This window comes from Gopherus evgoodei, chromosome 3 (genome assembly GCF_007399415.2).
Source record: "Gopherus evgoodei ecotype Sinaloan lineage chromosome 3, rGopEvg1_v1.p, whole genome shotgun sequence".
Classification (NCBI taxonomy): domain Eukaryota; kingdom Metazoa; phylum Chordata; order Testudines; family Testudinidae; genus Gopherus; species Gopherus evgoodei.
In genome coordinates, this window is record NC_044324.1 from 44,730,944 (window position 1) to 44,745,850 (window position 14,907).

A 14,907-nucleotide genomic window follows, 5' to 3' on the forward strand; every position below is an offset into this window, starting at 1 on the left:
TTGCCCAGTTACTGCGCACACTTGAAACTTAAGTAGGTTTTCTTTATTGGTGGCCGCGGGTAAAATTACTTAGGTGGTTTTGATAACTTTGCCCTGCTTCAAATTCTTCCCCCAGTCTTTAGGTGCCTTTCTTTGCTGTTAATAATTATTTTTCTTTACTCTTCAAAGCATCTGTATGATTCTGGCTTTTGCATTGTCTTGATGAAATCCAAAACTCACGAGACTAGCTTAAGTGGGGCTCCAACTGACAAGTTGCACTAGCTGCCTTAGACTCAACATTGCAGAAATTTTAACTCAGAGGTTAAAATTAAGACCCCAGATACCTTTTGCGGAGCTTAAAATCCTGTCTTTGCTGAGATGAATCGAACAAAATCATATAATAAAATCTTATGCTTCAAGGCATAAACTGATCATCTGCAGGGTTCTTGAAGGAATTTTTCCCTTTGCACAATTGGCCAGATATATTCTGTTTTTTGGGGTTTTTTTGGTATTGTTTTTGTTTTGGTTTGTTTTTTTGCTATCTTCTAAAGCATCAAGGTTTTGGCTGCAGCTGGAAATATGGCACCAAATGGGAGTGCACTGAAGTGTTAAGGAGAATTCTCTTTCTTAGATGCTTGACTGATGAGTCTTGCTCACATGTTCAGAGTATGGGTTAACTTCAGAGGGTTCAAATTCGGATCACAATCTCTGCTGGACTCCTGTGTTCCACAGCCAGCATTTCTACTTTGGGTTTCATGGAACAGGAAATTATCAGAGTGCAGTTGTTCTCCACCATGTTTTTCAGTAAATAATAGATAGTGTGAAGCTGCATATGTGCACTGTCTCAGTTAACCAGCTCATTTAGGGTAGACGCTTTTCTGGTTATAGCCATTGCAGTCTGGAGATGATTGAAGGAAAATGTCTGTTTTTTAGACTATAAGCTCTTCAGGTGGAGACAAGACTTTCTGTGTTTGTTTAGTGCCTAGCACGCTTGGATGCTACTGTATCGCCGACAGACCCTGGTCGTCAGCGGGCGGGATCGAACCTGGGACCTCTGGAGCTTAGTGCATGAGCTAAAAGCCAACTGGCTGTTACCTGTAGGCTCTCTAGGTGGTCTTGGTGCTACTAGTTGGGATAGAACACCACACCCGGAAGGTGTGTGGGTTACACTACTGTAATCTAAACAATAATAGTGGATCATCTAGTAGACCTAGACAAAGAAATGAAGTGATGTTAGAGGGTTTAAATTTTTTAAAGCAAAAAGTGGTAATGTGCTGGTCTGCCTCATCCTTTGATTGAGGGGTGGGGCGGGGGGGCAGGAGGAGTTTATCATGATCTTTACTTTTAGTCAAACTTAGTCATAGTTAGTTTGCCACAAAAACAAACCACCACCACTTCTACCAAAGACTATACCAAACTCGCCACTCTCCCAAATTCCTCCCAAAAGAATCTAGCTGAAAATCACTTGCCATTTTCTCCCCACAGGTGCTATGGATCTTAACCCTAGGGCTTGGCTACACTGGAGAGTTGCAGCGCTGGTGATGGAGTTACAGCGCTGCAACTTACTCTGTGTCCACACTTGCAAGGCACAGCCAACGCTGCAACTCCCTGGCTGCAGCTCTGGCTGTACACTTGGTCTGCTTGGGGTGTAGTGATTCTAGCGCTGGTGATGCAGCGCTGCTCATCAAGTGTGGCCACCAAAAGCGCTGTTATTGGCCTCCAGGGTATTATGAGGTATCCCAGCATACCTTTTCAGCCACTCTGCTCATCGTTTTGCACTCCACTGCCCTGGGCTCAGGTGACCCGCCCTTTAAATGCCCCAGGAATTTTAAAAATCCCCTTCCTGTTTGCTCAGCCAGGTGTGGAGTGCAATCAATCAATCAGTCAATCACTGACCATGCCTCCACGCCCCAAACGAGCCCCAGCATGGAGCACTTGCGAGCTGCAGGACCTCATCAGTGTTTGGGGTGAGGAAGCTGTGCAGTCACAGCTGCACTCCAGCCGTAGAAATTATGATACCTATGGCCAGATATCAAAGTCCATGCTGCAAAGGGGCCATGAACAGGACGCGTTGCAGTGCAGGGTAAAAGTAAAGGAGCTGCAGAGTGCCTATTGCAAAGCCCGTGAGGGAAACCGCAGCTCAGGAGCTGCCCCCAGGACCTGCCGTTTTTACAAGGAGCTGGATGCCATACTTGGGTGTGACCCCACTGCCAATCCGAGGAGCACGATGGAGAGTTCAGAGCAGGGAGAAGAGGGGGAGGGTGTAGAGGAAACCAAGAGTGAGGCTACTGGGGTGGAGGGAGACACCCCGGAGTCCCAGGAGGCATGCAGCCAGGAGCTCTTCTCAAGCCAGGAGGAAGCTAGCCAGTCGCAGCAGCTGGAACTTGTTGGTGAAGAAGAAGCAGAGGAGTGGGTTCCCGGTAAGCAGCTTTTATTTTAAGGATGGAAATGTTTTGGGGGGAGGGGGAGTTATGGCTGCATGCATGCATGCCTAGGTGTGGAATAATCCATTGACTTGGTCTATCACGTCTCGGTAATCGGCCTCGCTAACCTCTTCAAAAGTTTCAGCCAGAGCGTGGGCAATGCACTTGAGCAAGTTTATAGGGAGAGCCACCGTGGTCCTTGTCCCAGTCAGGCTAATGCGTCTGCGCCACTGTGCCGTGAGGGGTGGGGGGGGGACCATTGCTGCACACAGGCAAGCTGCATAGGGACCAGGGCGGAATCCACATTGCTATAGAAGACCCTCCCGCTCTTCCCAGGTAACCCGTAGCAGCGATATATCTGGTAGTAGAAAATCCTGTTGAAAATGTAGGGATGAGTGTTCAGTGCAGGTCCCCCCCAGCTGCTCTCTGCTTTCCCCAATGCACAGAAACCCCAGTGAGCCCTGACTCAAGCAGCTCCCCTTCCCAGGTGAGTCGCGGCGGAAACACTCACCCCATTACTCACCATGTCTTCGCTGCTGTGGCCTCTCTGTGCTAGGTTTGCTGTGTGTAAATGATGCTACAAATAGTCTACAAACTCCTTCACTGTGATTATAAACAATGCAGTCTCTGTATTAAATGTTTCTATTTCTGTTTTTTTTAAGTATCTTTGAATCCTCCGGCCCTATCACAGCCTGCTGAAAGACTACAGAACTTGAGGCGAAAACCAAGGAAAAGCAAAGAAGATTTGGTGAAAGCAGTTATGAATCAGTATGCCAGAGAGAATAAGAGGCTGCAGGACTGGAGAGAGAAAATGCATCAGTGGAGGGAAACACAAAGCAGGAGAAAGGGAATTGGCTACCAAGAAAAGCACAAGCTGATAAGCCTCCTGGCGCGCCAAACGGAGTGTATGCAGTCACTCGTAGCCATGCATGCAGATCACTACCGTGCTAACACCCCCCACAGCTCTCTCCCTTGTTCCCCAGTGTTTGCTCAAAACCCCCTTCTCCAGCATCCTGGTTCTTACCACCACCAGCTGCCACCAACACCTGTACGTTCACCTACCAGCCCTGAGAACTATGACCCTTACCCTATGCACTCAATCCCCATCACCATGCAGCATGTTAATCCTGAAGTGCAGCAGGCATTGCACAGCAATCCAGACAGGACATATTCAAACCTCTGAAGGTACAGTTCAGCACCCTACCCCCTGCCCTTCTATGTACTGTATTTTGAATAAATGATTTCTTGGCTTTTAAGACATTTTTTATTATTGCAGAAAGTGAAAAATACTGTATCCCAAGGGAAAAACAGGCACTTCAAATCATTGTAACCACTGCACTTCACTCCCGTGCAAGGCACCAAACATTACTCTCGGCTTTCAGCATCAAATTTCTCCCTTAAGGCATCCCTAATCCTTGAAGCCCTGTGCTGGGCCTCTCTAGTAGCCTTGCTCTCTGGCTGTGCAAATTCAGCCTCAAGGCGTTGAACCTCGGAGTCCATTCCTCACTGAATGTTTCACCCTTCCCTTCACAAATATTATGGAGGGTACAGCACGCGGATATAACGGGATGCTGCTTTCCCCCAAGTCTAGCTTCCCATAAAGACACCTCCAGCATCCCTTTAAACGGCTGAAAGCACACCCCACAGTCATTCTGCACCGGCTCAGCCTGTAGTTGAACCGGTCCTTGCTCCTGTCTAGCTTCCCTGTATACGGTTTCATGAGCCAAGGCATTAACGGGTAAGCGGGAGCTCCAAGGATCACAATGGGCATTTCGACGTCCCCTACTGTGATCTTGCGGTCTGGGAAAAAAGTCTCGGCCTGCAGCTTCCTGAACAGGGCACTGTTCCGAAAGATGCGTGCATCATGCACCTTTCCAGGCCATCCTGTGTAAATGTCAGTGAAATGCCCACGGTGATCCACAAGCGCTTGGAGAACCACAGAGAAATACCCCTTCTGATTAATGTACTCGGGGTGGTGCCAGAATAGGAATATGCATCCCATCTATCGCCCCTCCACAGTTAGGGAAACCCATTTGTGCAAAGCCATTCACAATGTCCTGCACGTTCCCCAGAGTCACGGTTCTTCTTAGCAGGATGCGATTAATGGCCCTGCAAACTTCCATCAACACTATTCCAACGGTCCACTTTCCCACTCCAAACTGGTTCGCCACCGATCGGTAGCTGTCTGGAGTTGCCATCCTCCAGATTGCAATAGCCACCCGCTTCTCCACTGACAGGACAGCTCTCAATCTCATGTTCTTGCGCCGCAGGGTGGGGGCGAGCTCCTCACACAGTCCCATGAAAGTGGCTTTTCTCATCTGAAAGTTCTGCAGCCACTGCTCGTCATCCCAGACTTGCAGGACGATGTGATCCCACCACTCAGTGCTCGTTTCCCGAGCCCAAAGGCGGCGTTCCGCGGTGCTGAGCACATCCGTTACTGCCACAAGCAATTTAGTGTCATGCGCGTCAGGCGAATCGATATCATCGTCGGACTCCTCACTGTCACTTTGGAGCTGAAGGAATAGCTCAACTGCCAAACGTGATGTGCTGGCAACATTCATCAGCAAAGTCCTTAGCAGCTCGGGCTCCATTTCTAACAGAAATCGCGCTGGAGACTCACAATGGCGCCAAACTGCTGGGATGTGTAGCGATGCACCACGGGGCGTTGGGACAGGAAGCGGAATGACCCGCACCCTTCCGTCTCTTCCCACAACCCACAGCGCCAAAATGGGACGAGGTGCTCTGTGGGATAGCTGCCCACAATGCACCACTCCCAACAGCGCTGCAAATGCTGCAAATGTGGCCATACTGCAGCGCTTTCCCTACACAGCTGTACGAAGACAGCTGTAACTCCCAGCGCTGTACAAATGTAAGTGTAGCCATACCCCTAGTTAAGACTCTGGAAGGTCTATGTGCCATGGCCTCTTCTGAGCTTTTTACATCTTTCATGGTTCTCTGTGCATCTCAGTGGTAGTGAGACAGCCTCCAGGTGCTTGCTTTTTTTTTTTTTTTAAACAATATATGCTTTCTCATAGGTGTTACTGAGTACACAAACATAACATTCTCAAGAAATGATGTCTTCACGGAACTTACTGTACATTTAGCTTAAGTGGGTAGTTTTTTATTTTTATTTTTATTTGTATAGTGGAGCTGCTTAGTGTGTTAGTTGCACTGCTTTACCATTTGGTAAGAAAAATAGCAATATTGAGTTGCTTTTTCTTTTTTGTTCAGTACCTACATTGAATTGAAGTGGGGAATTTGGTATACTATTAGGTGAGTTTTAAATATTGATCAATCACTCAGCATGCACTACAGTTAGAACAGGTTTCTTTGCATAGCAACAGACGAAAGGGGATTGTCCAACACTGTCGTGATTCCAAATCGCCTCTTCGACCATGTAGACTCTGTTCTCGGCACAACCCGAGTGTACACGTTTGCTAGATAACAAGCTCTGAAGTCTGCACAGTAAATTGTCTCCCCTTTAGCCATCCTCCTTTGAAGTGATTATCATCGTCTTCCACTGGTCTTTTCTAATTTCATCCACTTTTTATGTAGTTACTTTTCATGTATCTCACAGATAACTAAGATTTCTTACTTCTCATTAATTATTTTGGGTTAAATGCTCACCCTCTTCTGTCCCTGGGAAAGTAGTTTGTACGCCTTATTTATATATTTGCTTCAAACTGCTTTGTAATGGGGACTTGTTTGGTTTCTGTATCCATGTTGCTGACATCGTAGTCCAAGATACTGTTTTGTAGTACAGTTGCTCCTGTTTCCTTTCCCTTAATTCTCAAAGTCAGCAGAATCACCTCAGTTCATAGCTCCAGACTAAAATCAGTCACACGTACTTGGAAAGAAGTCCCTAGTCTCTCAGTTCCTAATACAAAGCGACTCTTCAAAGGAAATGTTTTTTTAAAAAGTAACCATTACTTACTTGTTGGATTTTCACATAGACCATTTTAATAGAGATTCAATCTTCCCCAAATTACCCCCCAACCCAGTCCCCTACTATTAGCGGTCTCCTTACTATTGCCATCAATAGTAGGATTTTTGTGTGCAGCAGTATCTTGTACTGACCTGCTGTTCCAGGGGTGGGCAAACTACAACCCGCGAGCTGGATCTGGCCTGCCAGCCGTTTTCATCCGTCCCTCAAGCTTCCGCTGGGGAGCGGGATCTGGGACTTACCCCACTCAGGTGCCCCAACTGGGGAGCAGGGTCTGGGCCCGCTCCCAGAAACAGCAGTGTGGCCCCGCTCTGACTCCTGCTCTGCACACTGCCCCCACCCCAAGTGCCGCCCCCGCAGCTCCCATTGGCCGGAAACTGTGGCCAAAGGTTGCTTTAGAGGCAGCGCCTGCAGACGGGGCAGCGTTCAGAGCCACCTGGCCATGGTTCCAGGAGCTGCTTGAATTAAGTGCAGCCCGGAACCTGCATCCCTGGCCCCCTCTGGAGCCCCATCCCCCTGCCCCAATCCTGATCCCCTTCCCACCCTCCGAACCCCTCCGCCCCAGCCTGCAGCCCCCTCCTTCACCCTGAACTCCTCATTTCTGGCCCCACCCTGGAGCCAACAAACCCAACCAGAGCACTCATCCCCTTCCACACCCCAACCCCAATTTTGTGAGCATTCATGGCCCGCCATACAATTTCTATTCCCAGATGTGGCCTTCGGGCCAAAAGGTTTGCCCATCCCTGTGCTATTCCCTTGTTGACTTTGAACCACATCTCTGTTGCATAGCAATTTGCACCAGTGTAGAGTGGTTGCGAATTATTGCTATTCTGATCTAGTAATGCTTACACCCACTTTGCACTAATGCAAATTGCTACACATGGTGCAGGGTAATGAAAATGGGCTGCACAACATTCTTTTCCCTATAGTGCTGATAGACTGCTTTCAGAGCTACACCTATATTTTGCTACATCATCATTTTTTTAAAAGGCAAACTTAAGCATAAAGGGGTTTAAAGAGCTGTTGCTGCTTTTTAAAAAAAAATAAAAATAAAAATAAATCCTGTATTTGTCTTTTTTGGAAACTGTGTTTTTACAGCTGGAATTAAAGGAAGGAATTTGAATGCGAATATGTTTAGAGGAGAAGTCTTTTTGCTAAACAGTCTTTCACAGCAAAGGATGTGACTTAGTGCCATACATGCAAACTGGGGATAACCCAGCAAATCCACATGAAGAAATTTTAAAATTGTGGCTAAATTATTACTGTTAAGGTGCAAACTATACACTTTAGAAGGGGTCATTTTCATTTCTAACATTAATTGAAAGGAACATATGGGGAATGGGGCTTGGAAAATTTGTTTTCATCAGAACTGAATTTTGGCTTTAAAACATGGAAAAGTGGGTTAAATATATGCTAATTATGAGTTCTGCGGTGAACTGATTGTTGACTTGAGGTCTGCAGCTTTATCTGTGTTGTATGTTCTTTGAATTCAGCTTAATATAATATTTTAAATATTTTAAACAGCAGATGTGCATTCCTTAAAGATTTGCATAGATGTGGATGTATGTATACAGTATGTCTCCTGTACAATGATCTGTTGACGTTATCCTCTGTTGCTTAGCTTCAGACAGTAAAGTCATGACATGTGCGGCTGTTTGGAGGATGCCGAAGGAATTGGAATCAGGCAGTCATGAATCCCCTGATGATTCATCAAGCAACACTCAAACCCTGGAGCTACTCTGTCACCTTGACAACACAGCCCATGGCAATATGGCCTGGTAGGATTCTGCATATTTTATATTCCCAGAAAAAGCCTAAAGCCCCGTGCTGTTAGTTTTGTGCAGATTTATATTGTAGAAACTGGATTACAAACTTTAAAACTATTCTATCTTCAAAAATGGTACAAATTGATTTTGTGGTCCCAGATGTTTCATAGATTAAAAACATGTATTATAGTCCTTGCAAAAAACACATCCTGTAAAAACCCTATGTACTGTTTTGTTGTGCCTTCCCCCCCTTTCATACAAAACCTTTGTTGCACACAAACAGGTGCTCTACTTAACATTTTAGGCTTTGTCGAGAATATAATTTTGATATTGCATTATCATCTTTGTTTTTCTGGCTGCTTTTGCTCTGTTTGGTATAAATATAAGTAATTTATTGTTTATTGGGGGAAGATTTGATTATGTTACATAGTTCCTCTATATTCTTTTCTGTCAACTAAAAATATATAATGAGGTCTGGAATATTGCAGTGTGTTATCATAGAGGTCCTTTTCATTATTTGATTGAGAGAGAGAAATTTGCTCACCCTATATTCATGAGCACCTAGGTGTCAGTATCTGTATACACCTCTACCCTGATATAACGCAGTCCTTCGGAGACAAAAAATCTCACTGCATTATAGGTGAGACCACGTTATATGGAACTTGCTTTGCCCCCTCCCCCTGTTCATTGCTCCCAGACCGCCCCTTCCAGAGACCCCTGTCCCTAATCACCCCTAGGACCCCACTCCTTACCCAACCTCCCTGCTCTCTGTCCCCTGACTGCTTTGACCCCTCTCCACAGCCCCTGCCCCCTGACAGGCACTCACGGAGCAGTGACGGGAAACGAAGCAACGTGGCCCCAGCCTGCTCCACTCCGCCACCTTCCAGCCGTGGCACTTCACTTCGCACCGCCGGTGAGTGCAGGGAGGTTAGGAAAAGGACGCCTCCCGTACTCACCGGTAATGGGAAGCAGAGTGCTGCAGCTGGGAGCTGGCTGAGTAGAGCGGGCTAGGGCCAGGCAGCTCCGCTTCCCACTGCTGGTCAGCGTGGGGAGGTTGGGGAAAGGATGCCCTCCGCACTCACCAGCGGCGGGAAGTGGAGTGATGCGGCCCAGCCCGCTCCGCTTTCCTTTCCCCAGCCCCAGCCATGTCACTGGGGGGAGGGTGGAGTTGGCGAAAGGTCCCGCACTCACTTGTGGCAGGAAGCGGAGCACTGCGGCTGGGAGCTGATGGAGTGGAGCAGGCTGGGGCCGGGCTGCTCCGCTTCTGCCAGTGAGTGCGGGGGGATCCCTTGCCTCAAGCCCCCTCCCCCGAGTGACTCAGCTGGGGCCAGGGCAAGGGATGTGGAGCGGGCTGCTCCTAGCCCCCCGCTAATCCCCTGGGCCACTCTGGGTTTGTGGGGCCCCCAAAATTCTCCCCCCATAGCTCCTGTCTCCTAGACGCTTAGGGGGAGCCCCTGACCGCCCCGAGACCCTCTGTCCCTTATCCAACCCCTCGGCCCCAGCCCGGCCCGGCACCCTTAACACACTGCTCAGAGCAGTGTGTCAGAGCTTTACCACATTGTTTACGAACCCGTGTTATATCAGGTCGTGTTATATTGGGGTAGAGGTGTAACATGTTTCTGTGCAAGGCAACAGAATGTTGACACTCAACCCATAGGACATAACAGCATGGTTTGGCATCTGCTATGACTTCTGGGCCATTTCCACTCCTACACCAGCAAGCAGAGTACTAACTGCAGGAGGACTCTCTGCAATGGCTAATATTGTTTGTGTGTGCGTATCAGACAGAGGATTGAACGAAAGACCATGATCTCAGAGTGTACAGGCCCCTTGCACTACCACCACCAAGAAACTTTGAAGATACCACCCAAAAAAGGGTGAATGAGGAAGGAGAGGATGAGACATGGGAATTGAGAGATGTTGTATCATATTTACATACATTGAACTAGACAGTGCAACATTACACACTTATGCTGTGTCAGTTGTTGTTCTGTGACTTTCTTGTGGGAGTCTATTGAAATTGCATCAAAGGAAATAGCACTTTGATTCAACCCTATTTCCTCAGATTCTCCCCTTCCTTTTAGACTTTTCTGTAAGATGAGTTTAAAAAGCTCCTGTGCTGCACAGAAGTGAAAGGTAAAGCTGGAGAATTGCCATCAGCAGATCTCACCTACTGTTGGCTTCCTCCACTCAGTTAGAGGACCCAAAGTGGGTTAGTCTCACCTCTATCCCCTTCCCAAACCCCACTAACTCTCTGAAGCTCTGCTGCTGTTTTGGGGACTGTGTTAACCTTTTGTTTGCAGTCCTTTATCTAGCTTTGAAGCCATGTAACAGGCATATCTGAGACAAATATAATTTAAACTTCAAGTTAACATTTTGTGAGGCCCTATAAAAATTGCTTGACTAATTATTTTTATATATCTATCAATTTTGCATGATTTGTTGTTTATAAACCCAACCTATTATTTTTGGTTTGTTTAGTTTATTTTTCTTCAGGCCATATTGTGGAGGCCTCTCACTGGAAACCCAGTGAGACTACTTGAGTGATTAGATGCTCGCTAGGGTTTGCTCACTAGAGTGTGCCTTGGTTCCAGAGTTTTGTCCTTACTCTGTGTGTCTGTACAGTTATTTTTTAAAGGAAGTGCCTGGGTAGTAAACCTGCAAAGTTTGGATTCAGACTTTCAGAGTTGGTGTGGATACTGTTTAAAGCACTGAGGGTGGGCAGGCGTAGGCCTACCCAAAACAATTAACATTGAGTAACCACGGACCCAGGCATCAAGAGGACAACAAATTAAAAACACAGGATCAGGAGTGATGTTAGAGGGTAATAATGAGGGATCATTGGGGGACGGGAACACACCAAGCAGAGAATGCCAGACAGTTCCCAGTGCTCCTCAAAGGAATCTAAGGAGATAGTGGATGCTCTTCAGAGGAACTCTGCCCAGAGATTTGAGCAGATAAGGGACCAGAATTAGGCCACACAGTAACAGAGCAGCCCCGCGCCGTTCAGCTTCCTTCTCCTACTGTGATGGATGGCTGATTTGGCCAGCACTAGGAGGAGGTTGATTATGAGGTCTCTTGACTTTGTGGGCCCATGGATGGGGTGTACTGGGATAAGGAGGTGTGGAAGACAGTGCAGCCAGAATCTCCGTAAGAGGTTCTAGAGAAGCTAGAAGAGAGTCTGCAATCTGACACACTTTACATAGAAGTATGCCAAGGTCTCCCTCTGGCCACAGAAAGGACAGATGGCAGCGGAGTTCTTGAACCATGCCAGGTACACGTCTGTGCTCATGATTCCATGAAGGTGCCACCAGCTAGTATCCTAGGAGGGTTGTAGAACCAAAGTGAAGTACAGCCAGGCCCTCCTTAGGTGGCAGCAGGTCCTGCCATTTGGCTTTGGGGCGGGACATCAGGGTAAAGATATGGATGGTGTGAAGCATGAGTGCATATCGATTGTTTCCTGGGTGTGTTTCAGAGGCATATTGGCTGGGTGGTGTTCAGCCAATTGAGGTTGCGGGAGAAGGGCCTGAAGGCAAGGTCTGGAGGGCCAGCTGGTGTGGGTGCCATCGCGGTTTGGGTGTGGCTTTGGTAATTTCTGTAGGTGCTTTAAGTTCAGAATCACTTATAATTCGTTTAGTAAGGATTAAAACTAATAAATAGTCCTGTATTTAAAGACCTCTTTCCCTTGTAAGAGACTACCAAAAGGTATCCTAAATAATTTTACAATGTTAAATTACCTTTATTAATTGAACACCTCTCTAGTTTGACCAGAGACCAACCAGAACTGGGCCAAGATAGAGTAGCATGCTGTCCTGAGATCTCCACTGAAACACTTTGGCCTTCAGTGCCTACACAAATATACACAAAGATCTGGTGTACAGGGGACTCTGCACTTTGCATCATTCAAAATATTACTTTTAAGATTTTATTCTGAAACACAAGGCAGTAGTGTGCAGTAAAGCTGTGGGTTTATTATTTTCATCCACATGTAGGTTAACTGCCAAGCGGAGAGCAATATGTTGACAAGTGTCTACTTAGATGTTTAAAAATCTGTTTTGTTGTTTAATTCAATATTTGTGTTTTAGGTACAGTATTTTGTAAAACTAAGTGACTTGCCCAAAATCACCCCAAATAGTCGTGGAAGAACTGGGATTAGAATTTACCTTTAATGACAAGAACATTCTTCCTTCATTTGAAGAAAAACAAAATATTTAAAAATCATCATGAAAATGCACAGGAAACTTCATAGTCAAATGGGTTACTTACATTAAGAAGGCTGATTCTTTGGCTACATAAATGTCATGTTAGTCATTCAGATTGCTGGCTGTGACTACCTGGTCAATGTTTCATTCAAAAACACAATCTCCTACTGTTTTAACTAAAGGGCTTATATGCTTTGTAGTCTAGCTATCAGAGGCAATGTGATTACACCCTGTCTGAGCAGTCTGGCACTCCATCCAAGTTACTTTGCGGGAGGAGGATCAGGAAAAGGGAGTCATTAACTGAATCATGACAGCTCTTGAAATTGCACACTTGAGGTGATAGCAGATTTTAAAAGTTTTTTTTAAGTCAAGTTTTGAAATGAATGGTTGGAATGAAGATTAGAAAGAAGATTGCAATTATCAAATCTTTTTATCTGCATTTTATAAGGAAAAGAAAAGGAGAGAGAAAAATTTAAATTTTAAAATGTGCTTGTAACATTACTTGTCTATTACCAAACTCCCATGTTTTTCACACGGTCCTTTTCTTACCTATGCTGTCTCCTTTCACTGTTCCGACTGTATCCTGCATCACAGCTTCTTTTCTCTACAGCTAATTTTCCTGTGTTCATTTCCTATTGCCATATAGTTAGAATATTGCCTCTGACAGTATTTTCTGTTTCTAATATGATGTGTACTAGAAGTACTTGGGAGTGCAAGGGGAGAAGGGAATTATTTTCACTGCCAGGATGATAGGTATTAATTTTATTTGACTTACCATTCTTTCTTTTAATGACTTTGTTTTAACAAGAAGTGACAAGGACACGGGCTCATAGATTTTCAAAAGTGAAATGAGGTAAAGAAGATGTAAAGAAATGCAGAATTCGTTTTTGGGACAAACACATACATACACACATCATATAATACACACACTGTAGTGTGTATTTTCTTCTGAGCCAAGATCAAAAAAGAATGCCTAGTGTGTGATGACAAATATTCTAAGTTTTCCTTATCTGTTTCTGTGCTTCATGTGTCCTCTGCTCAAAGACTTCTGGAATGTTTTTCTAGTCATATCTTGACAAAACTAACCATGACATCTGTGGACAAAGACATTTGGAGCTCTTCTTGCCATGCGTATTGTCAGTATTTGAATACCACCAACTGCTATTCATCTGCAGTTTACACAAATTTGTACTGCTGCTAAGCTTCAATGTATCTTGGAGTTAGAAAAATTCTTTCTCTGGATATAGCAGACATTTGAATTAGCAGGGAGATGGATATGAACCCTACTTCAGAAAAAACATTTAAGCATGTGTTTAAATATAAAGTTGTATAGTCCTGTAAAGTACTTTGCTAGCTTGAGGCACAAACAACCTAGGTTTTTTTCACCTATAACTTCTACAGTTTTATAAGAAGTTTCCCTTTTTCAGGTTGTACTTCTTATGTATCAAGCACTTAAGAAGAAGTCTGACAACTTAGTCTGTTGTGCTTATAGAAATTAGAATATAGTTACTGTTATGCATACCAAGAGTTAGTAACAGAGGGAGGGCTTCTACTCTAAAGAAATAAAGCAGTTTGCTCAGAAACAGAGACATTTTCATCTCAGGAAATTGCTGATAAAATTATGCTTGCCACCTCTTGACTTTGAAAGTTGAGTTCACTTTTAAAGAGTTTTCTCAACTTCTCTTTTGAGCCTGTAAATTGTTTCACAGATTTCAGTGAGATAACTTGCAAGATTAAGGGTTTGCAAGAAGAGGTCCTGTATTTAATTGTTGTTTGTTTATGTAGCAATATTGTTTGTGGCATTTTAGAGAAATAGATGATAATATTCCGAGGAATTTACAATTGGAGTTAAGATATTGCATGTTAAGAGAAGTTGGATGACCTGCTGTAGGAGCAGGAGACGCGAAGGGAAAGGGGAGACAAACAACAATAGGACTCTGTGATTACTTTGGTTAGTAATATATGTGTTGTGAGGGTTTCCTAAACCTTGTTTCTGCTTAGCTGGCATTGAGACTAGATAGGTCTTCAGGAAAGGGAGGACAACTGGATCGGAAAGGGAATTATAGATGTAGGAGTGAGTCCACCTGGAAAAATGCATGATGAAATGAGGATGAGGGAAGTAAGGGAAAGATAGTTAAATGTGCCAGTTTAGGTACATGAAGTAGCAAGGGAGAAGTGGAAGCTGAGCTGTGCAAGACCTTAAAGGTGAGTACTGAAAAGTTTGAATTTGATCCAAGAGGCAGAAGACAGCTACTGAAAACATCTGAAAAACAATGATATTGTCAGAACGGCATTTAAAGCTATCTTTGATTGGAGATGGATAAGGGGAGGAGTTACTTCTTTGATTAGTTCCCAGGCAATTTACTCAAATGTTGGAACTATAAGTATTAGCAGATATAAAAGTAACTAGAGGGAAGTAGCAGTTTAAAAAATGCTAGCTGTTTTTGGGTCTCTTGAATATTTAGTGGGAAAAACTTTTAAAATTAGTATGTTCTGGATTTATGAAAGCTGGGGCAGGGAAGTGAGAAAAAGCAACTGTAAATAAATGCTTTTCATGATCTGGAAAAGATGAGTAGTGAGGTGGTGTTCCTTGC

At 44.9% G+C, this 14,907-nt stretch overlaps 1 protein-coding gene across 3 annotated transcripts in view; it reads left to right on the plus strand.

Moving 5' to 3' along the window:
* Positions 1-14,907, plus strand: part of EIPR1 (EARP complex and GARP complex interacting protein 1) — a 169,828-nt gene that overhangs the window by 85,585 nt on the left and 69,336 nt on the right. For all 3 annotated transcript variants that reach the window (XM_030555501.1, XM_030555499.1, XM_030555500.1), the window contains one exon: positions 7,967-8,123. In XM_030555501.1, coding sequence (XP_030411361.1) covers positions 7,967-8,123 — 157 coding nt within the window. The remainder of the gene's footprint in view (positions 1-7,966; positions 8,124-14,907) is intronic.